The 23,185-nt window shown below is 47.6% G+C and overlaps 2 protein-coding genes across 2 annotated transcripts; both read left to right on the plus strand.

Moving 5' to 3' along the window:
- The first annotated feature begins 2,950 nt into the window (after positions 1-2,950).
- Positions 2,951-16,811, plus strand: LOC101754249 (F-box protein SKIP28). Its single transcript, XM_004973424.2, has 3 exons — positions 2,951-3,386; positions 15,363-15,670; positions 16,113-16,811. Exons 1-3 carry the CDS (start codon positions 3,012-3,014, stop codon positions 16,402-16,404), a joined length of 975 nt encoding a protein of 324 aa, XP_004973481.1. The 5' UTR covers positions 2,951-3,011; the 3' UTR covers positions 16,405-16,811.
- A 2,895-nt stretch (positions 16,812-19,706) lies between these two features.
- On the plus strand, positions 19,707-21,479 carry LOC101754637 (myb-related protein 315). The gene is made up of 3 exons (XM_004973425.2): positions 19,707-19,948; positions 20,088-20,217; positions 20,366-21,479. Exons 1-3 carry the CDS (start codon positions 19,816-19,818, stop codon positions 21,015-21,017), a joined length of 915 nt encoding a protein of 304 aa, XP_004973482.1. The 5' UTR covers positions 19,707-19,815; the 3' UTR covers positions 21,018-21,479.
- Positions 21,480-23,185: the final 1,706 nt, after the last annotated feature.

The raw sequence follows: 23,185 nt of genomic DNA on the forward strand, positions 1-23,185 counted from the left end.
TCCCTCCAAAGAACAACCTTTTTTTCTCATTGAAGAAAGAGGTTTCAGCTTTAGACGAAAGAAGTCTGCTCTGCGGGTGATACAAAGGGAAAACGAGTGTGGTAAGTTGTAGACATCTAGAACTCAAGTAACGTATCAACAGAGCTATCTTTTGATAGCATTTCAATGGCTTATTCATAGTCAATCCGTTATAAATGACATACTGCACAGGTGCTGTTCTTCATAGCTGCTATTGGTCAACTTGCATTCTTCACTGACATACATCAATTAGCAAGGAGAAGAAACACTTCTGTCAATCCTGGAGTTCTAATCTCTCTTCCTCACCGCGGGTAATTCGCTGACTTAAGATATGAAAAAGTGTGGCAAGCAGGCAGTGAGAAAATAGTGCTAAGGTAAGTCAGGAGATTCCAAGCTAAGGCCCTTGATTTTACCCTTCTGTGTGGAATCTTGACCATTATGGACTTGGTACAATCTCTTCCATTCCTCAGCAGCAGTGAGGTGAGGCTGCTAGCATCTGGGAATACCCTCTGAACCTGTTCAATTAGATCAGGGGTGATCTCATCTCATCTTGCTTCGAGAGAGGAAGCTGACGGACCAAAGACAGATAGATAGCGTGAACTCAGCAATCAAACTGGCAGGAATCAGTACCTATCCCTTACGGGAATCTCCACTATGAATAAGTCTTTCTCGAGTAACTGAGACTCAACGTGTAGGCGTTGGAAGCAGAAATAGGAGATGGGTCGTTCTAGCTCGGCAAGAGGATTCCGGAACATCCAAGTCCTAGCTATAACATAGACAGGAAAGTTGGGTGAGATCTCGTAAGAGTTGGCACCCTCGCCGCTGGCTTACTAAATGTAAGAGAACTTGCGGTGAAAAGGATACTCCCAATTGATGTAACAGAACTCGCAGGTAGAAGAACGCCCGTCGAAAGAATTAACACGCCAAAAGGGCCACCAGCTTTCCCCCAAAAAAGGGTCCTCACAAAGGTTTTTCTTCTAAAGGAAAGAGGGCTAAGAAGTTCTAGGTAAGCGATCTACTCCTGCTGAAGGCAATCTCTGTTACCGGAACGTTTTTTCTTATTCTTTACCCTGGCTGGCCGATCTCTGAGTGAGTTAAGAGAACTCTCGCCGTATGAAAGCGATACTCTAACCGCTGAGTCAAGTCGGTCAAGCTGAGAAAATTGAAAAAAAGAGAAAGCCAACCAAAGCGCAACCAGAGTTCCCCGCGGGTGGAGCGCTAAGAGAGAGAATACCAAGTATAGTTCAAATGGTCCCCTGTGCTCAACTAGATATGATCCAAAGGTACAGTACATCCATAGTTAAATATTGGATAGGTCCAGAGAGGTGGGTGATGAATATGTAATTAACTTTTTGTTAGCCCAGTACCCCTAATTGCTTATAATCGTAGTCTCCATATCACCCTGGCCTTTCTAGACTCTTTCATCATTCATTTTGTGACAGATTCGTAGACTCAAAATGCCCAAGTGGCAAGTAAGATAGAAGCATAATGAATTTGCAAATGTGGGGGGAGGATTGAAATTAAGTGGTTGTCAAGTGCTATGCTTGATGGAGCATCTATGTCGGTGTTTTATACTCGGCAACCTACCGAGAGGTATCCCGAGGTAGTATATTGGTTGGTGGGGGATCGTCGGACCTGAAACTCGAAGGTAAAAGCGAGGACACAAGACACAAATTTATACAGGTTCAGGCCGCCAAAGTAGCGTAATACCCTACATTTTGTTTGGGGTGTTGTATATTACGTCCTGTGCTTGGGTGTTCTTAGGTATTGAGGATTTGATCCTCCGTTGTGGTTCTATGAGATCTTCGCCTACCGATTTAGGGACCTCTGCCCTCCTTTATATATTCCAGGGGATGAGATTACTAGTCGGTTACAAGGTAGGAGTCATAGTAGGATTACAATGTATGAGTCCGTCTTCTTTCTTTCTTGCGGATAATAGGGATATATCCCCGACAATCCATGCCTTTACAACTCAATAATTGGAGTGGTATGGATAATGCAACGCATGCGGTAAATGAAGACCATTTGTTCTTAATACGCAACTATTTGCAGACAGAGGTGGTAATGTAATGGATATGCCAACAACCTTGTTTGTTCTCGTTGAAACGTTAGGTGTGCATAGAGCACAAAGGTGATACGCTATAGAACAATACCTATTAGAATACATCATTTGCCATAGCACCGGTAGACCTCTAGGCCATGCTGTTTGCTGTGCACCTATTTGTCTTAGTGGTGAGATGGAGGGCTGGAGTAAATAGCAAGCAGTTGTTGAATATCAACTCTCTTGGTGTAACGCACAAGCTCTTAAAATTATTTTAGGTTGAACTTTGAGGCATAAGTCTTGTACAAGAACAGGAAGAAGAAAACATGTTTTTCTTGCACGATTGGAAACGTTGAGCGCATCCTAGTGAAAATGGCACAAATATTGAAAATGGTTAAAATCATTTAAAGCATATTGAAACTTTTTTTAAAAAAATTCTAAACGTTGTACAGGTGTAGATGTATCAATGCTCTACATACATACAAAACCTCAAATTCAAATTCGACCATTTTAAAAAGAGATGAAAGAAGATAAATTTGAACGCAGCCAAAACTTGACTTTTTTTTTGGATCTTTTTAATGTCAGTGGATCTAGATTTGAGGTTTTGCGTGCTTATAGAAGCATAGAACATATATGCGTCTACACACTTGCTTAAGATTTAAAACGAAATTTTACTGTTTTTATTTTCATGTCATTTTCACAAGAGATGCCCATGAAATCGTCAGATTTTACAATACATGAGCCTATCAATTCGGAATTTCGGAGAGCTAGTCTAGGAGGATGAAATGGTGACAAAAGTTAAACACCCGGAATTTCGGAATTGCGAACTTGAGAAACCAGGCACTGGCAGACGGCGCCGTACAAAAAATCCAGAGCAAAAGCGTCTCGGTTCCTGCTGGCTGCTGCTGTCAATTCCTCCTCCCTCCCCAAGGCAACCGCCCCGACCACTCGAATGCTGCCGACAACCGCCACGGCCTCCGCGCCGCCGCCACCGCCCGCGGCCGCCGCCGGCGCTGGCGCCTCCGCCTCCTCCGCGGGCGAGCCGCACGCCGCCCTGCTCCTGGCGCTGGGCCACATGCGGCTGCGCGAGCTGCTTGCCTGCGCGCGCGCGTGCCGCGGCCTCCGCGACGCCGTCGCGGGGGACCCGCTCCTGTGGCGGCGCCTCGCCGTGGAGCCGCCGCTCAGCCAGCGGGTCACGGACGAGGCGCTCCTCGCGCTGACGGACAGGGCGGGCGGGAGGCTCCGCTCGCTCCACCTCCTCGGGTGCCCCCGCGTCTCCGACGACGGCCTGCTCCGCGTCGTCCAGCGCAACCCCGGCGTCACCGAGGTACGGCGATGCTCCCCCTGTGCATGGAACTGGCGGTTAGTGTTCGGGTTGGATTGTTCGTGGAATCGCGCGCATGTGGTGCGCGGTTAGTGTTTGCTATTATGCCTCCGCAGTCTGCAGGATGGTAGTCTAGGAGTACTTTCTGGTTCGTGGAACTGGAATGGGTTAATATTAGCAGTGTGTCGTTAATTCATCTGTCATTCCACGATTTGGAGGATCCGATTCCTCGTTTTCCCATTTAATTCATCTGATAGCACTGTGGATGGAGATGATGAGGAATGGCATGCATGGTACTGATGAATTTATTCATTTTTTATAAACAAATAAGATGAATGGATAGATAAAAGAGGAACAGATCGATGCAGGGACAATGTGCTCTTTAAAACAAACTCTCCATAAGGTGACTAATTACACTTGACTAGATCGGCTCATGTTGTTATAATTCAAAGAGGGCAAGTTTTACTGCTCAACTTTAGGTGTTTTCTAATATGGATAGTTCTTGATTAATATGGTATGCCTTTATCACATTTATTAGATGTATCTGACATTTTGGAGACCCTATTCTAAAGTTTATAATAAGACCCTACATGCCATGAAAAAAAATGTTGTTGTTGATGCTAGTTAGCCTCCATGATGCTATTGTTGTTAACATGGACCTCATCAACATTGCTAATCACAAGAAAAGAATGTAGAAATAAAAACATGTCTTGATACACAAATAGAAGAAAATAACTGCAGCAAGTGTAGTAATTCGAAGAATCTAAAAAAAAATGGATTAGGCACATCTGAACCAAATGAAGTGGCCCCTAACTCCCTGGTGTAATACAAGGATGATGGACATCAATATGTAATTGTGAAGAAAAATTGTGTACTTGAGGCCATGAGCTCATGAAGGAACGCAGACTGAACTGATTTATTTACTCCAATGTCAGAATGTCAATTAAGATAGAAATTAATATTTTACCTGTGTAATAATAGATACATTCATACATATATGAAGATAAATGAGAAAGGGAGGGCCTAAATTTGCAGAATGGTTAGGTTTAGCTATGCTGAGCTATGCTCACACGGGACAGCAAACATGGAAAGAAGTATCTAACTGTACAAGTCTAGCTATTGCTGTAGGAATTGACATTTTATTGCTAAAGAACAACTAGAGAAGTAGACATGGGCTCTTCTTTCGATGAATCCAATGTCTCAAAAATCATAAGAACCTTCATGGTGCAAATATATAATTTTCACATTGTCTTAGCCAAAAAATTTCCTGTGCTAGAGGGGAGATTAACTAATTCAACCTTGAAATATACTTAAGTTTGTGAAGTACAATACTCAATCAATTACAGGTAAAAGGATGTTGGTTTCTTGGTGCCTTGACTGTGTTCAGTGAGTTCATGAGATCAACATTTTTTTTCCTGAATGAGCAGGAGAGCTGAGTCTAAGAAGACTCGTACAAGCCCATTAGTGTAGGGTTTAATACAAAATCGCAAAGAATAAAAAGATACAACACACAAGCAGCGATCTAAGCACATCATCTATGGCCAAATGCTCCTAAGACATTTGGCTCCTGCCATACACCATATTCTAGCCTCATCCCTAATGTCCTGCATGATGACATTGAAGTTTGGTGAGGCCCCTCAAACAGACATGTATTCCTTTGTTTCCAAATCAACCAAACCACCAATATAACTAAGGAGTTGAAGCCCTTGCGGTGCTGCTTGTGAACTTGCATCATTGCTTGGCGCTGCAACTGAAGATGAGATCATCTGGCCCTGCTGCTAGCTATTGCAGATCAACTATTTACAGAGCCGAAAACCAAACTTCTTTTGAAAACACACTAGACATGAGCAAATGCCAGCCATTTTCCTCCTCCTGATGACAGTGGACATCATTCCGGGTGATCATGGTTTTTAAAGCGTTAAGGCGAGGCGAGGTGAGCCACCACCGCCTTATCGCCTAGGCGACGCCTAGGCAGGCTAAGGCGACACCTTTAGGCAAGGCGAGCCACCACCGCCTTGTTGCCTAGGTGAAGCCTAGGCGACGCCTTAAAAACACTGTGGGTGATCGACACTTCTACAGGCCAAATGTTCTGCATTTTCAGGGAGGCCAGACAAACAAAAAATCTGCAGATGTGGAGCCCATGTTTTCCAAATTTCCTTCCATGGTGCAAAATCAACATATCACACAAAGAAATGTTGATAATTCATCTAGTTGTGAATTCCCCCAAATGAGGTGGTGCCCACAAGTGCTGATCCTCCACTCCAGGAGAGAGATCAGCCTCAGATAATATCCCCATAATTCTAGGTATTCCAAAATTGCTTTTGCTGACAGATCTCCTGTGATATCACAAACTCAGGTGTTATCTGTCAAAGCTTCCTGAACCGTTCTTTGCTTTACAATTCTTTTTAGCACATGCTTGCATAGGGATGGTGCAAGGTCTGTCAGACTTTCTATGCCACCATTTGTCACTCCAAAAAAGTGTTCTACTGCTGTCCCCTACAATAGATATAACTGAGATGGTGAACATTGCCACTGAATTAGGATGCACCTCATTCCCAGTGCCCATGCTAATACCTCCTAATCAAGAATTCCCAGTCCTCCAAAGATCAATTGGTCTTTTGACCCAGCCCCAATCAACAAGACAATGGCCTCCATTTACCTCCTAGTGACCTTTCCAAATAAAAGCTCTCTGAATTTTGTCGATTGCCTTGATCACCCATTTAAGGAATTCCAAGGCAATGAGCTGACAAATGGGTATGGCCGTGAGCACCGCATGCTCAAGGATAGCCCTCCTAGCCGGGTGCATCATAGCAGCTTTCCACCCAGGTAACTTATTGGCAATCTTGTCAATGTATCCTAGTTGCGTTCCAGATGTGCTAGCTTAAATCGATCACAGGGAGAAGACATCCCTCTAGTTTTGTCTTAAGAAAGGGCAATACCAAAGCCTTTAGGGATGTACTCACACGGCATGGGCAGCTCAACCAGGCTCTATGAACCGAGCTACTGCTTAGTTCTCATGAGACAGCTTTTGAATCTGGTCATGCCGTACAGGCATTGAATGGACCAAGAAGCATACTATCTGGCACAACTGAAGAGTGACGCAGCAATGCTGATCTATGTTTCCAGAAACTTCAATATGTAGGTGTATAGCATATCATGAATTGATGTGTATATGTTAAAATCATTAGTTGCATTTGTTAGAATCGATCAGTTGTCACCATGGAAATAGAAAGACAAAGTTTCAGTACTTCTCTTGCAGAGGATGACAAATGAATAAACAGAGGATATTAAGATTCCCATTCTTGACACTGGATTTTCCCTAATCCGGAACAAACCACTATCTGAGGGTTTCGTTGTATTAGAGTAGGAGCATCGGACCAGTAGGTGAACATTTATACTCTGCAAACTGCAATTTCACCAACAGAGTTAAATATCTTGAATAACTGTTAACGCCAAATGCTGCTGTCTTCTTTATTCCTTGGGAACGTTTACGGTCATAGTGGTTGTTATGCAATAAAATCTTTTGCTACAGAAAATGCCAGATGAATAGATCTCATATTTGTGTTCTCCACCAATGTGACATCATTTCTATGGAGTATCTTTTGGAGGACTCTGAAAAAGAATGATCTATATCTTGGGAAGGAATTCTTGATCATAAATTCATAATGACAGATCATAATCTAGTTTTTATAGAGCACATGTATTAGGAGCATACTTAATCACAGTTGCATTGCATTTGCATGTGATCAAGAATAGTGACTCCATTTGTTTTGTTCTGTTCTTTGTTAACCGAAATATTTGGCGCATATATGTATTTGAGCTGGAATAATCTTTGTGTGCTCTATTTCTTTTGTCAATTGTTCACATGGATGCCATTTTTTATTTTTCTCCAGCATTCTATATCTAAGGCTTCCAGATAAAGGATTTTATACAGGGTATCTATTAGTTTAAATCATTGTGCCTATCATTTTCTTGGCTGGCACATTTTTTGTTGATTTTGGCATTGGAGGATGCAGTTTGAGTGTGTTGCATATATCTAATACATGACTAGGATCCCTCATTCTAGTGAAGCATGATGGAAGAACTAGAACTAGAATCAAAACCCACCCCATAAGCATCCAGAACTTGGCTTGATCACCTGCTAAGTAAGATTCTAATCTCCATTTCTGCAAGAAGTAGAAGGTTTTCGCAATGCATCAGCAGGATTACTAAGAATTTGTTTCCCTGCACTGTCTCTTGACCACTTAACTCATGTAAGTTTTTTCTCTCCATTTCCTCTGTTTCAATTATGAGGCAGATTGGATCTTATTCTAAAAGTTTTGCTTGATCTTCAGATGTACCTTCTCAGAGTTTAAACATTCTCTCTATCTTGCAGCCGACTTAAACTTACAAGCAAACCTAACTCGACCAAGCAATCCTATTTTCTAGACTCTTCCTAAACCCTAACCTAAACGTACAGTAGTCGTGGATTACTGTAGCAGGCCAAGCGGGCTGACGTGTTGGGCCGGCTGGGCTACGTGTTGGGCTAGTTGGACCTGCTGGCGACCGGGCTCCCCAAGCACATGACATCTACCCCTACTTTTTCACATAGCGCGTTCTCATGCTGTAGCTCATCGTCTGCTCCTTGTAGAGCCAACGTTCTCCTCGTGTCGTGGTTGGAGTCGATATAGCCGCCCTTTATTCCTGTAGACGTATGAAGGTCCTCCTGGATGGGTGGTGGCCACGGTTGTCGCCCGAGGTATCCCATGGTGAGAAGTTGCAAGGTAGTTAGTGTGCTGGTTTTGTCTCCTCCCTGAGAAAGAGCATCATCACCTGAGTAGCAGGAAGATGACTATGACGGCGACGTAGTGGATTGTATTGGTAGAGTTGTTGATGTCGTGGAGGTCGTGGCTCATCTCGAGCGCAGCCTATGGTTGGTGCAGCTTTGACAACAAAGATAGTTGGTATCGTGATGTTATTGGTCGGCACATTGTTGGTCGGTGTCATAGGAGAGGTTGAAGAAGGTGCCGCCTTAGAGGTGGTGACGCTGCAAGTCATAGTAGAGGCGTTCACGGCTGTTGGTGTAGTCGTCATTGGAGGAGATGTTGACGCTGATGTTGATGTACTGTAGATGTTGCCGTAACGGTTTCCATCTGGTAGGCGACTGAACAGGCGCTGTCCTCCTTGTGAACAGAAACAGTGGGTACTGTTCATGACATGAACAGACTGCGTTTACTGTTCATGGGTTTACTATCTCATGACACGCTATATAGTTGATGCTATAAGGTCTCATTGTATATGCCCCTGACTTGTGAACTGCATATGTGCCATGGATCTGGATTATTGGGGGAGGAGAGGGTGGCTGGTGGCCATGGAGGAGGCGCAGAGCGAGAGGGAGGCGGCGGCTAGGGTTGGAGAGCTGTTTTAGAAGACCGTAGCAAAAGGTAGGAGATGGACTAAGCTCCTTTTCCTACTTGATTGATTCCGTTGCCCCTCCCCTCATATTTATGGGGGAGGAGCCGACTTAACTTACAAGCAAACCTAACTTGATTTGAAGTACAAGCAATCCTATTGTCTAGACTCTTCTTAAACCCTAACCTAAACGGGTTGCTGTAGCAGCCAAGTGGGCTGATGTGTTGGGCCGGCTGGGCTACGTGTTGGGCTGGTTGGGCCTGCTGGCGCCCAGCCTCCCCAAGCACATGGCAATATCACACTTGCCATTGTCCTCATCCAGAGAGGCCAGTCTGCAGTAATTTATTCAATGTTCTTGTCAATTTTGAAAACAGTGAAAGTTGCAAAAATCGTGGACTTTGTTCTCCCATTTTCTCTTGGATTAGTATCCTCTTATAATTCTTTCCTCCTTTTCTTTTTATGCTTGGCTAGCTAAGGTGCTATTCCCGAACCATCAATCTGTATTGTTGTTACTGTAAAACTGCATAGATTGGATCGTTTGAAAGATTTGCCTTGTCAATCCCTACTCAATATGTTGGCCATGAAAACCTGTAACATGCCTTCTCAAATAAGAAAGGGGAAAAAAGCTGGAACACTTCAAATGGCACATTTTTTTGCAAACCGTAACCTATAGTGCCTTCAGCTTGAGATACCTTTATTGTTGTCCTCTGCTTCCTTGCTGGTGACAATGTGGATAGATGCCCTGGATGTATGAATCCATAATGTACATGGTACTGTACTAGCTGGAAACCAATAACAGGTAATCATCGAGGACAGCTTCATACTGAAAGTCTGAGACTCTGATTATTGTCAAACTCAAACCTTGAAAGGGGCTATTGAAGACTTGTTAATGAAAGCAATAGAGATTGTGTGGAATAGTAGATTGATTAGGGTATACAAGGTGTACAAATATATAGGCAGCCCTTGGGAGAGGTTTATAGAATCATAACTAATCAAGGGATAACCTGCCTATCCTAATCTATCTAGGCATGGCAGGGAGCCGGCCTGGGCCTGGCGCACAACCACAGGAGGTCCATACACGCACACAACACATGCATATCTAACATGCCCTCGTAGTCTGATCATCGGCAGCCTGAACGCTCAGACTGGACCTAAACTCTGTGAACACCGAAGAAGGCAGGCCTTTGGTGAAGATGTTGGCGTATTGAGAGCTCGCCGGAATATGAAGAACGTGGACATCACCGGTAGCAACGTGCTCACGAACAAAGTGTAGATCAATCTCCACGTGTTTGGTGCGCTAATGCTGAACGGGATTCGAAGACATGTAGACAGTGTTGATGTTATCACAGTAAACAAGGGCGGTGCGACGCAGAGAAACATGTAGCTCAACAAGGAGTTGGCGCAACCAAGAGACCTCGGCAACGGCATTGGCAACCGCCTGATACTCGGCCTCGGCACTCGAGCGAGAGACTGCATTCTGACGCTTGGATGACCAGGACACCAAGTTATCGCCCAAGAAGACTGCATACCTTGAAGTAGACTTTCGGGTGTCTCGGCAGCCAGCCCAATCAGAGTCGGAGTAGACCAGCAAATCCGACTGAGTAGAGGGTCGTAGAAGCAAACCCAAGTGAAGAGTGCCACGAATATACTGCAGAATGCGCTTCAAAGCAGCAAGATGCGGCTCACGAGGATCATGCATGTGGAGACAGACCTGCTGAACAACATAGGCAATATCTGGGCGAGTGAAGGTGAGATACTGGAGAGCACCAGCGAGGCTCCGAAAATCAGTCCCATTGACAAGGGTAGCACCTTCAGCAGCAGACAGCTTGGGATTTGTATCAACCGGAGTGGAACAAGGTTTGCAATCAGTCATATCAGCACGCTCCAGAATCTCCAGCATAAACTGGTGCTGGGACAAAAAAGACCATCACCAGACTGCTGCACATGCATACCCAGAAAATGATGGAGTTCACCAAGGTCCTTCATAGAAAATTCCCGCTGTAAGGCATCAATAGTGCGACGAAGAAGAGGTGTCGAAGACACCGTGAGAACTATATCATCCACATAAAGGAGAAGATAAACCATGTCGTCGCCGCGGTGATACACGAACAAAGAAGTGTCGGTCTTGGCTTCCACAAAACCGAGCTGCAGCAGGTGAGAGGCAAATCGATTGTACCAAGCACGAGGAGCCTGCTTAAGTCCATATAGAGAGCGATTCAGCCGACAAACGTGGTCAGGGCGGGCGGAATCCTCAAAACCAGCAGGCTGAGCACAGTAAACGGTCTCTGAAAGTGTCCCATGAATAAAGGCATTCTTCACATCCAACCGATGAATCGGCCAGTGGCAAGAGGGCCAAGGACAACACTGTGCGGACGGTGGTTGGCTTTACAACAGGACTGAAAAGTCTTAGAAAAATCAATCCCGGGGTGCTGAGTGAACCCTCGAAGCACCCATCGCGCTTTGTAGCGCTCCAGAGAACCGTCGGCATTGAACTTGTGCTTGAAGACCCATTTGCCAATAACAACATTAGCCCGAGCAGGACGTGGTATGAGATCCCACGTATTGTTGGCCAAGAGCGCATCAAATTCCTCCTGCATAGCCCGGTGCCAATTTGGATCAGCAAGGGCGCTCCGGTAGGTGCGGGGCACTGGGACAGTGGGGAGGAGTGAAATAGCACCGGGAAACGAAATCCCAGCTTCCCGCGTGTCGTCATGGAGTGCTGGTTGGTGACGGGACGCACGGGAACAGCACCGCGAGGTATAACGGCAGGAGCAGGGGGTTGTGGAGGCAGCCGGGGTCGTCGAGAGTACCCAAGAGCGGCTGCCCAGCGCTGGGGCGGCTGCCCGGCGAGGTAGGGGTAGTGCCAGCAGCAGGAACCGCAGGAGGGGGCGACGGGGCAGCCCCAGGAGACTCCTGGAACGGCACCGGCGAGGTAGCAGCCGGCTGCAAAGGGGAGTCCGCAGCAGCCAGCTGCAAAGGGGAGTCCGCACTAGCTGCACGTGGCCGTGCGGGGTTGCCTGGCACGGCCGCACGTGGCAGTGTGCGAACGCCGGGGGAAACAGCCGCACGTGGCTGTGCAGAGGCGACGGGTGCAGCAGAAACGCCGCTGGAGGCTGCAGGGGGCGCCGAAGGTGCAAATGGTGGAGAACCTGCAGGTAACAGAGGAGGTACCGAGCCAATAGGCGCTGGCACCACATCAAGAGGTTCCAACAAAAAAATCAAAATCCGCATTAGCTGGAGGCGATTGCTGCTAAGAGAAGGGCAAGGAAGTCTCGTCAAACACCACATGTCGAGAGACGATGACTCGGTTGGACGAGAGATCAAGACAGCGGTATCCCTTATGATGAGCAGAATAGCCAAGGAAGACGCACAGGGTGGAGTGGGGAGCAAGTTTGTGTGGCGCAGTAGCAGATAGATTCGGATAGCAAGTGCAACCGAAGACCCGTAAATGATCATAGGTAGGTGGGGCGCCAAACAGAGCCATGTGCGGTGTGGAGGAGCTAAGCGTTTTTGTGGGCAAGATGTTAACTAGATGCGTGGCAGTGTGCAAAGACTCAACCCGATAAGAAGGTGACATACTGGCTTGAAAAAGAAGGGAGCGAACAACATTGTTGACACTCCGAATCATGCGCTCGGCCTGGCCATTCTGGGGTGAGGTGTACGGGCAGGACATGCGCAGGTGGACCCATGTGTAAGGAAGAATGTGCGTGAGTTGGAGTTGTCAAACTCGCGGCCGTTGTCGCACTGAACGGCCTTCACAGTTGCGCCAAACTGAGTACGCACAGGAGAAAAAGTTAGCCAAAGTCGCAAATGTGTCAGATTTGAGACGTAGAGGAAACGTCCACAAATAGTGAGAGCAGTCATCAAGAATGAGCAAGTAATATTTGTATCCAGAAACACTGGGAATAAGAGATGTCCACAAATCACAGTGAATAAGATCAAAATTGCTAGACGCTCGAGAAGCGGATGACTAAAAAGGAAGGCTAGTATGGCGCCCTAACTGACATGCATGACAGATGGTATTAATGTCTTTATTACAAAAAGGGATAGCCGAAGCGACTTTGGACAAAACTTCATGACTGGGATGACCGAGACGGCCATGCCACACGGATGAGGTGGAGACGGCAGCAAGGGTGTGGGCATCAAGGAACCGCAGGGGGTAGAGTGGATCAGAGCTATTGCACTTGACGATCAGCCTCCGAGATGCCAGATCCTTCACAGAGCAGCTAGCGGGATCAAATTCAATGGAACAATTGTTATCGGAAGTAAACTGGCGAACAGAAATGAGGTTCTTAATAAGTTTAGGCGAAACTAGAACATTATTAAGAGACAAGGAACCTGGAGTAGCCAGGAAGCAAGGAGTCGTCACCAACAACAATAGATGAAAGAAAAGGATACCGCGGGTGAGAAGAATGTGAAAGAGTACCAGCATCGGAAGTCATGTGGGAGGTGGCACCTGAATCAAGATACTAGTCGTTCACTTGCGGCTGGTTGAGGGTCATGGTGTTGAACGTCGAGGCAAGGGACTGCTGATCCTAGGAGGAAGGTAGACTCGTCATGGGGTTGTAGAAACCCGGGGGCACCTGTGGCGCCTGCTGCTGCTGCTGAGCGTACAACGCCTGCTGCTGGGCGAGGAGAGCCTGTTGCGCCTGCTGGACCGGCGGTGTAGGCACGGCTGGATGGAGAGGAGCGGTGGCCTGCTGCCGCGGGCCCGGGTACATCTGAATGGTACCGGTTCACGGGTTCCAGAAGGAGGGCCAGGGGCCGCCTGTCTCCTGGGCAGCGCTGGGGGCAGGAGCCTGGGCGCCAGAGGTGTGGCCGGCAGGGGCCTTGCTGTTGCTGCCGCCGCCCTAACGCAGCTAGCTGCCACGCCGGCCCCTGTCTCGCTTCTGCTTGGAGGAGTTGCCGCCGGAGGACCCCCCTTTGCCATCCCCTTTGCCACCCCCGGAGTTGGAACAGCCAACAGACTGGTGGGGAGGCGCAGAGGGGCGAGAGGAGGAGGATTTAGTGTTGACGCCGGTGAGGAGTGCCGTGGACGGAGTCGAAGCACGCCATCGTGAGCTCCTCGAGGAGCAGATCGTCGCGAGCCTCCAGGAAGGAGCGAAGAGGACGAGAGTGCCGGATGTCGCGGCCGATGGCGGCGAACTTCTCGTTGAGCCTGCGGATGATGTTGAGGATAAGGGTGCGGTTGGAGATCGGCTCGCCGAGATCACCGAGAGCGTCCGCCATACTCTTGAAGCGCCGGCAGTAGTCCGTGATGGACAAGTAGCCCTGGACGAAGTTCCGGAACTGGGCATCGAGGTAGAGGGCCCACGTCTCCCAGTTGCTGAGAAACTGCGTCTCAATGGTGAGCCAGGTGGCGCGAGCGGTGGCGCCGCGTTCGCCGCGCTCCATGACGATGTCGACGAGGTCGTAGGCAATGGTGCCGTAGAGCCAAGATTGGACGACGCAGTCCATGCGCCCCCAATTAGGAGAGGCCAGAGCGGGAACGCCGCGAAGAACATGATCCTGCAGCGAATACTTGCCAACGGTGAGGAGAAATTGCTCACGCCACCGTGAGTAGTTGTCGGCGGCGACATCGAGGATGATGGGGATGAGGTTCCAGATGTTCTGCACGGCAACAGCTTGGGCGTGCAAGTTGAGGACGGCAACAACCTCGTGGAGCAGCATGGCCTGTTGGGCGTCAGGTGCCTGATCGTAGACAACGGAGAGGTCGTCACGGGCGTCCTCCTCGTCGGAGTCAGGTGGGGCACCCTTGCGCTCCTGGGCGGCGCGCGCTAGGGCCTCGCGAAGGCGAGCGGTGGCGGCGTCGCGTTCCTGCACAGCGGCGGCAGCCTCGACCTCAGCCGTGATGGTGTGGGCGAGGGCGGCTGCGCGGGCCTCCTTGCGGGCGGCGCGGCGTTGAGCAGCGTTGGCGGCGCTGGCATCGGCCACGCGCTTGGCGGCCTCGGCCGCTGCGGCATCGTACTTGGCGGTGGCAGAGGACTCGGGGGGCGGCAGGGAGCCGGCCATGGGGAAGGCAACGACGGCGGAGGGCCGGTGCGAGGGTCGTAGCGCCGGGCAGGGGCGCGCTGGAGCAGCGCCAGCGGCGTGCTAAGATGCGGAAGGAGATGAATCGGGAGTAACCCGGACTCGTGATACCATGAAAGCAATAGAGATTGCGTGGTGCTCCCTTTGAATTGTTGGGGGGTGATCATGGGGGTTCTAGCCCAAAAAAAAAGAGAAACGGTTAGATGAGTTATTGTTAATAAGTCACTGACACTTATTTTGAACACTGTTGTCACCTCAAAATATGTTTGTCGATCTTGTTTATTTATTTGCATGATAGATTCTGTCCAATGTTTATGTTTATTCTACCTGTATAAATTTGTTTTTATACTGAAGATTACAAATGTATTTGTCTGGTTGCTGTTTTGATACCTATGGATTAGAATCTTGATTACATGTGTATCACAAAATTCTGCAACCACCACGGAATATAACCTTCACTGAGAACTCATGCTCATTATGTTACTTTCTGCTATGCAATAATTGCACTGGCCTTTATGTGCATCTAGTTCTAAGTTTTTTCTCCCCTTTTATTTGCAGCTCTTTGTGCCCAGATGTACAGGATTAACTGCTGATGGTCTGGTGAAAATTATTCAGTTTCTTCGTGAGTGCAAAGGCAATCTCACTCGTGTTCGACTCCATGGAATCTGCAAGATGACTAACCATCATCTCGATGTTATCAACTCTCTCATATGCAGAAGCAGCCAACAAGATGCCGAAGCACTTTACTACAACCATAGAGTCCATGAAGTGCTGAACACTGACGACAGTCGTCCTATTGATGTAGATGTGTGCCCATTGTGCAGAAATGTCAGGCTGGTGTTTGATTGTACAAGGAAGGACTGTAGGTAGGTACCTCCAAGTCTTGGGATCCTTTGAGTTCCCATTCAATCTCCTCACTGGAAATTCCCCCAGGACTCTACTGGTAGAGAACTGGCATTGTTATACCGTTTCTCTTTGTGCATGGCTCCATCGTTGATTTATGGCAGTCACTAGTCTTACTTAAAGATATTTGCTTGCGTCTGCTTTCCTGTAGTTGTGGTATAGCTGACTTGGGTGTGTTGCCTGAATAACTTTTGGGTAATGGTTCCGAATTCCACTTCTATGGGCTACATGAAAGCAACTTGGTGATTAGGTTTTGGTCTGTTGCTCTTGTCTTGGAATAACTGCTGCTAATATTTGAACAGTCTTATATTTCTGCAGGTCTATTGACTTTGACCTAAGCCAATTCTTCATTTTGAAAAAAATGGTTCCGTGTAACTCCATTCTGACGATTTGATTATATTTCAGGGAAGTGAAGGATGGCTGGACCCACTGCCGAGGCTGCTTCTTTTGTGTTGCTAGATGCGAAACATGTGGTGGGTGCATCGACCTGGAGGAGCTCGGCGAGACTGGACTGGCCTGCTCTGACTTCCTGTGTATGGACTGCTGGCTCAAGCTCCCAAAATGCTCCACATGCAATCGTCCCTACTGCGAGAGGCATTCAAATTTGAAAGAAAATTTATCGCCGTCTGGCCAGTTCACCTGTCAAGAATGCACAGCGTTCGATACCTCACTCGAAAGTCTGGGAGATGGTGATTAGAAGTCAGAATGAATTTATGCCTTCTGGCAACAAATAATCAGTTATTTTGATATGTGGCTGGCTATCCTTTGACAGCCTTTCTTATTGACCTAATCGTCACCTGTGGAGCTTATGAGATTAAATTGGCGAACCAGAAGCTCAATAATATATTGCTTTCGTCAAACAAAGTGGGTGCTGACTTGATGGTCTTGTACATGCAACTTGTCTGAATGACAGTAGTGCTCTTGGTTGCCGTACCACGGGCTCAATGTGAATGTTATGGCTGTCCAAGGAGACCAATACTCAACTTTATTTACTAACAATATTTTGGTCCCTTCGTGTCCAATGTTTAAGAGTCATGTGTACTTACTGGAATATGTACGCTGGCAATAAATTTTACCGCAGAGACAGTTGTCCCTCTAAATGCTTTCAGTGTCTGATTCTGATCGTGTACAGTTCACACTTTCACAAACAGTGTTTGGTTCTGAATTTCTGATCATGTCTCCAGTTCGCACTTTCACAAGAGCAATGCCGCCGCGTTCTATAACTATTTTGCTAAATCTGCCTGGGATTTTGACGGAGATATGGAATGGTAAGCAAAAACAGATAATTTAATGTGTAACACGGTTATTTGAGAAATTTAGTAGTTTGTATAAAAGTTTGAAAGCATTCATATCCCATCTGCTTGTACACTAGCCTTATACTTTTCTTGATGCTGATAGATAGCAAGATTGTACAGTACAAACTGGAGTGGTTTGATCCCAGATGCCTCCTGATCCCACGGTACAATCAGCTGCTCTTGTACTGCCAGGTACACATCATCTCCCTCCAAACCTCCAAGTGAGCAAAGCATGCGACATCATGAAGTGAGAAAAGAAACCAAGAACCATTGCAAAAAGTTTCTTCCCAGGCTCTCTGTTTTCCATTGCTTGATAGGTTCTAGCAGACAGCTGTCAATTTCAGGAGTGAATCCTTTGGTTTAACATGGTGAAAATCGACCCCGGAATATAACTTTACTGATGGAGATACCGCGCGCTTTTTCGTCCTCAAAGTTCAGACCACATCTGAAGCAGAAGGTCGGATCATGAGAACTCCTGGGTGTGAAACTGGGTAACAGGTTTCCCATTCCCTGATCTCCTTGGTTTGATCTTAAATTACCATGCCAATTGTTAAAACTATTCTGAGAAAAAAAAGGAAAAGATTGGTCGCAGATCGAACAGGTGGCAGCACCGGACTCGTCCCTTAGAACTCTGACACATCTTGGTACGCCCTTCACTAGTCACTACTACTCACTAGTGAGTTCTAAGGCAAGGCAGCTGCTGCCTGCTGGGCTGTTCCATCTGCCCCTTGCCATGAACTCAAGTGAAGGCCTTCTTTCTCTCTCACACACACATTCCTTTTTGCAGTATCAGCTAACTGTTTTTTTTTTCATTTCCGTGTCGGTTAGCGTCGACGATGGGCACTGAAGAACTGACCACGAATCCACGGCATTTACATGAGCACTATCGCCTCCCAGGTCACACGCGTCCGGCGCCACTGGACGTGCCGGGAGACGCAGCAAAAAGAGAGCCCCTTTTCCTGATGGCGAGTGCCGCACATGTCCTGAGCTCGCTTCTTCTTGTATGGTTTCAGCTGTGTGAGAGATTGATTGTTGGGAGAACACAATCTTTGGGTTGGGCCACCCCCACCCCCAACATCCTCTCATCCATCATCATGTCATGTGTGGCTGGCGACCTGATCTTCTTCCTTTGTGTGGAAGTGGCGCGAGGAGGAAAGGGAAGGCTGACCCTGCTGCACGGCTGGCACTGCCACCTGGCTACTCCTAATTCAGGGGACCCTGGGATGATGAAATGCTTTCACATCCCATGTCAAAAGGGCTTGACAGCCAAACTGAATGTCTGATTGAGGAATGATGGAGGGCTAATGGATGACAGTGGATCGAAAGCACGATGATCACCGATGATTTTTACATGGAATTCAGCTTATCTGTGGCGGATCCGGCCTCGCAACGACACCAAAACACGGCGTTCTGACGGCATGGATTGGGTCAAGCCGGGTGCTTTTGTTAGTTATCTGTAAAGGAGTGCTTAATCATGCTGGTAGAGTGATGACTAAGAAAAATGTTTATTCTGACCTGATAGGAGTACATACCTAGGAGGATATGCTACTATAATTTCCTCATTATTGATTGCTGCTGAATAAGAACAAGAAGGACCACCAATTTGACTTGGAAGTCCAAATTTAGCATGAATTGGAACAGGTCGGTCCATGAATGAACAGAATTAGTGAAACCTTGACTGTATCTGCCCGGTTGGTGATCATTCATTCGACCTGTTCTTGTTCTTGGAGTGAAACCTTGACTGTAACTGCCCGGTTGGTGAATCAGTTAAATCCGATCCAGAACACATTTTTACCACTCGACTTTTACACCCTCTTTTACCGTCCTCGCTGCCATTTCTTTTTTTTTTCCCCTCCCAGTGCGAAGCGCGTTTGCAAGAACACGGGAGGAGGTCAAGGTCGCCGATGGAGAGCCGCAAGCTTGCGATCACCCCATTCCGTGATGTCACGGGGACGAAGCTCCTTGTACTGACTGACATTCTGACAATGAGACTGAAAAAAATGTCAACCTCTTCCGTGTGCAGCGTCGTTCAAACATTCCAGCCTGCTGACTGCCAAAGCATCGCCCACCAAGTCCGGCCGGCAGACGGCGGCCGCAGAGCCTCCATTTCATCGCAGTTGCAATGTTCAGGACGGAAAGAAAATCTCCATCTGCACGCGGCGTCTGAAAGATCTAGAAAGAACTGACCGAACGAACTTCGCTGCAACCAACCTGGCCAAGATAAAATCGATCGGTCGGCAGTGAAACTTTTCGCGTGAAAAATAAAGAGCCGGCCGGTGAAAATTAAAGAGATAAGAAATCCACGACTGACTGTGGATAATTTTTGTTTCTCGGGCACGAAAAGGTGAAGAAAAAAAAAAGGCAGAGGCTTTGCAGTGCAGCACTTGCAATTGCAACGCAAGCAAAAGGGACCCATGAGCAGACGCCCAGCAGCAGGTCGAGCGAGCTCATCACAGGGCGGCACGTAGAGTGAACGCTGCCGACGGCTCGGCGCCGGGGGGCCCGCCGGCCAGGCTCTCAGGCCAGGCTCGACGTCACGCGCACGCGAGCGAGGAACAAGACGACGACGACGAGGACGGCGACGTGCCTGACTACTGCATGTGGTTACCTGCTGCTGCTGGCATGGCAAGTTGGTAACCTTGTCCTCCTCTCTCCTAGTCTCCCCTGGCCTGGAGCCTTATAAAGGCAGGTGAGGTGAGCCACTGCACCTTGATCCGTAGAGAGAGAGGGCTATCCTCGTCCTAGCTATCCATCTCGACCGCCATTGCCGTACCTGTCCTGACCTTGATCATTTGTGAGGTGAGTAGCCGCAAATGGGGAGGCAGCCGTGCTGCGACAAGGTGGGGCTGAAGAAGGGGCCGTGGACGGCGGAGGAAGACCAGAAGCTCGTCAGCTTCATCCTCGGCAACGGCCAGTGTTGCTGGCGCGCCGTGCCCAAGCTCGCCGGTGCGTGCCGTGACTCCCCGGTGATCACCGGAAGATTATTCCGTCGAAACATCTTTAAAATTGTTTTCGTGATGAAAAATTGTTTCGTGAGATTAAGATTGTGATGATGGAAAGAATTGTTGCGTGGGAATTGAAACAGGGCTGCTCCGGTGCGGCAAGAGCTGCCGGCTGCGGTGGACGAACTACCTGCGGCCGGACCTGAAGAGGGGCCTCCTCTCCGACGCCGAGGAGAAGCTCGTCATCGACCTGCATGCCCAGCTCGGCAACAGGTGCTAAAATTAACGGGATTGTGTTGATGGATTATTTGAAAAATTGAAAATACAAATTGTTGTCTATAAGTATTTGTATGGAGTTAACTAGGATGCAACTAAAAAGGAGTTCTTTCTTTGTTTTTGAAAAACCAAAAAAAATGTTTAGGTGGTCAAAGATTGCGTCGCAATTGCCTGGGCGAACGGACAACGAGATCAAGAACCACTGGAACACCCACATCAAGAAGAAGCTCAAGAAGATGGGGATCGACCCCCTCACCCACAAGCCCCTCTCGCCGCCGCAGGAGCACCAACAGAGTCCACCGCCCGCCGGCGGTTCGTCGGAAGCTCAGCCGCCATCGCCGCCTCCGGAGAGGAATCCTCCAGAGGAGAAGGCGGCGACGGGAAGTAGCAGCGAGCACGGCGACGACGAGCTGATCCTCCGCAAGTCCCCCGGCTTCTGCACAGACGAGGTGCCGATGATGCACCCAGACGAGATCATGGTGCCACTGGGCGACCAGCCGCCGCCGCCATTACCAGCGTTGACTTGCGCCCCCACCGCCGCCGCCGCGGTCTCGACACCGACGACGTCCTACTCCACCTCGGGGTCGTCGTCCTGCTTGACCCGCGACGTGGAGTCGCCGTTCGCGTTCATGGACATGGGCTTGCCGGAGTTCGTGTTCCAGACGACGGGGCTAGAGGACGACATGGTGGACGACGCGCGGTGGCACGACCTCTTGCTGCCACCGTCGCCGGCCTACGAGGACCCCTTCGATTCTTACCAGTTCCAGAGGAACGGCGCCCTCTTCTCTAGTTATTAGTCAGCTAACCCCTCTAATAATAAATTAAATTCGCAGCTTCTCACTGCACTGAACAGGCAATTAAACAGGAAGGTTCTTTCTGTTAATTGGCACTGGCTTTCTGGTTATGTTTCTTGGTGTTCTCCCATAAGAGCAGTGCCTAGTGTGTCCATACAAAATTTGCTAGTAATGAAGGAAGCTTCTCCGTTTTTTTTCAACTCTGAAGTGTGTTGAAATAAAGCTCATGCCTTTGTACTGAACAGAACACAGCCAGAAAAATTGTTGTTAGGTAGAGGCAACAAGGAGAAAGGGATTAAGGGAGTGGTTATGGAAAAAAAAGTAGAAACTCGATCTTTTGGCACATGTAAGAACCAATAATGCCTATGTATCATTCAAGAAAATTCTACCTTTTAGTTTTTTCCTTTTCTTTTTGTGAATGTAAATTGTCAAATTTATCTTGGAATAAAAAGGAGATACTGTATATGCAAGTGTGAGATGACCGATGTTGATGGTTGTCACATTCTTTGAAGATCCTACCAACCTTTGTCTGATGTACATACTGCTTTACTTGACTAAATATGCATACCATACAACATGCATACAGTCTATCGCTAGTCGTGGTGCAAAAAGGACGGTGGGGACTTTCAGGATCATGAGGTCATCACTGGACTAGTCAAAGTGTTACTAGATGTGTTTGACACCGCACATAACCTGTATAGTTATAGTATCACAACTTCCCTCTTAATTGACTATCCAATGGGCTTGTTTGGGGACTCCTCATTAGGAGCTCATGTCTTGAGTGTTAGAGTATAAGTGAATTGTCCACCTTTTCTTATCAGTTTAAGCTTTTTGGTTGACCTGGTTGGTGTATGCAACTCAATATGGTATCAGGCTAGAGGTCTCGAGTTCGAATTCTGACAGGCGCGATTAAATAAAATAATTGCAGCTCACTCCAATTTCCACATGCTCCCTAAGGGAGCCTGCACGTGAGGGGGAGTGTTGGAGTATAAGTGAATTGCCCACCTTTCCCTATCAGCTTAAACTTTTGGGTTGAACTGGTTGGTGCATGCAACTTAATATTGAGGACAAAGCCACTCGATCAAATTGTACGGCCTTTGGTTGTAGAATCCTGGTTCTAGAGCTAGAATCCGAGCACTGAAAGTTTAATATTATATACTTTGATCATTGTGGAGTATATTTAATTACGAATCCAACCATATAAACTTTACATTATTAAAATAAAAATCTGATAGTTAATTTGTTGGTCAAAGATTGTAAAGTTTAAATTTTGATATGCGTGCGCGCCTTACAAATAAAAATGGAGGGATAGTTGGATCCGCAAACATGGATAGCATTATTGTTCGGATGACGTGCGACGGCAGAAACCACAGTGACCAATACAACAATGACGCTAGGCCACTACTAGAAACCTGACTTGAGCCATCAGGGTTTGCAATGTCTAAGACATGCAATTAAGAAGAATATAAATGGCCAACTGTTAAATTATTTTTTATAGTTACACTTGACCCGTCAGCATTTGTATCAAATGCCGAACCATATAAAGCATCTCCAAGGGATAGCAAGGCCTTCTCTAGAGGTATAGGGGAAAACGACTCTTGAGATGGGTTGGTAGCGCGGGAGTCAGCTCTTCACCGTTGGAGAAGAGTAGAATCTGCCTTTTCAAAAGAATTGAACTCTATCTCTGCATCAATGCATGACCATGCCCCATATAATTAAGATACCCCCACAACTAGCGGTGGTAAAGGACCTAATAACTTAGCCTAACATTTTAAGGGCAGGCTTAATAAAGACCGAAAGAGTTTTGTTGGATTGTGAAAAAGATATAAGGACGATGATCTATTACCATCCCTACCCACAACACTGAGCACGTAGCTCATGTTGTGGGTCAGTGTACGGCATGAGCACACCTTGATTAGCTAGAGCAAGCTCTGTCGTCTTACTTTACTGCAGTGTTCATGCGTAGGCAGGTATATACACAAGTCAACCTCTTACATCTAGCACGCACAGGGTAGCTGGATGATGACGCATGGTGGTCATCCTGTGGTCGCGCATGCTGACACGAGCTACGTTGACGGTTTCGAGCTGAGGATACATGTATATCCATCAGTATGTGTAGTCTTCTGAACATCTTCTCCCGGGGGGAGCCCTAATGCTGCTGTATGTGCTTC

Source organism: Setaria italica, chromosome VI (genome assembly GCF_000263155.2).
Source record: "Setaria italica strain Yugu1 chromosome VI, Setaria_italica_v2.0, whole genome shotgun sequence".
NCBI classification, from domain to species: Eukaryota; Viridiplantae; Streptophyta; class Magnoliopsida; order Poales; family Poaceae; genus Setaria; species Setaria italica.

Bases quoted from the DNA above. Each gene is read 5' to 3' on its own strand.
- LOC101754249 (XM_004973424.2), top strand. From the start codon at position 3,012: ATGCTGCCGACAACCGCCACGGCCTCCGCGCCGCCGCCACCGCCCGCG. The intron at 3,387-15,362 runs GTACGGCGATGC...TTTTATTTGCAG, and splicing joins GCAACCCCGGCGTCACCGAG to CTCTTTGTGCCCAGATGTAC. The intron at 15,671-16,112 runs GTAGGTACCTCC...ATTATATTTCAG, and splicing joins TGTACAAGGAAGGACTGTAG to GGAAGTGAAGGATGGCTGGA.
- LOC101754637 (XM_004973425.2), top strand. From the start codon at position 19,816: ATGGGGAGGCAGCCGTGCTGCGACAAGGTGGGGCTGAAGAAGGGGCCG. The intron at 19,949-20,087 runs GTGCGTGCCGTG...GAATTGAAACAG, and splicing joins CGCCGTGCCCAAGCTCGCCG to GGCTGCTCCGGTGCGGCAAG. The intron at 20,218-20,365 runs GTGCTAAAATTA...AAAAATGTTTAG, and splicing joins CATGCCCAGCTCGGCAACAG to GTGGTCAAAGATTGCGTCGC.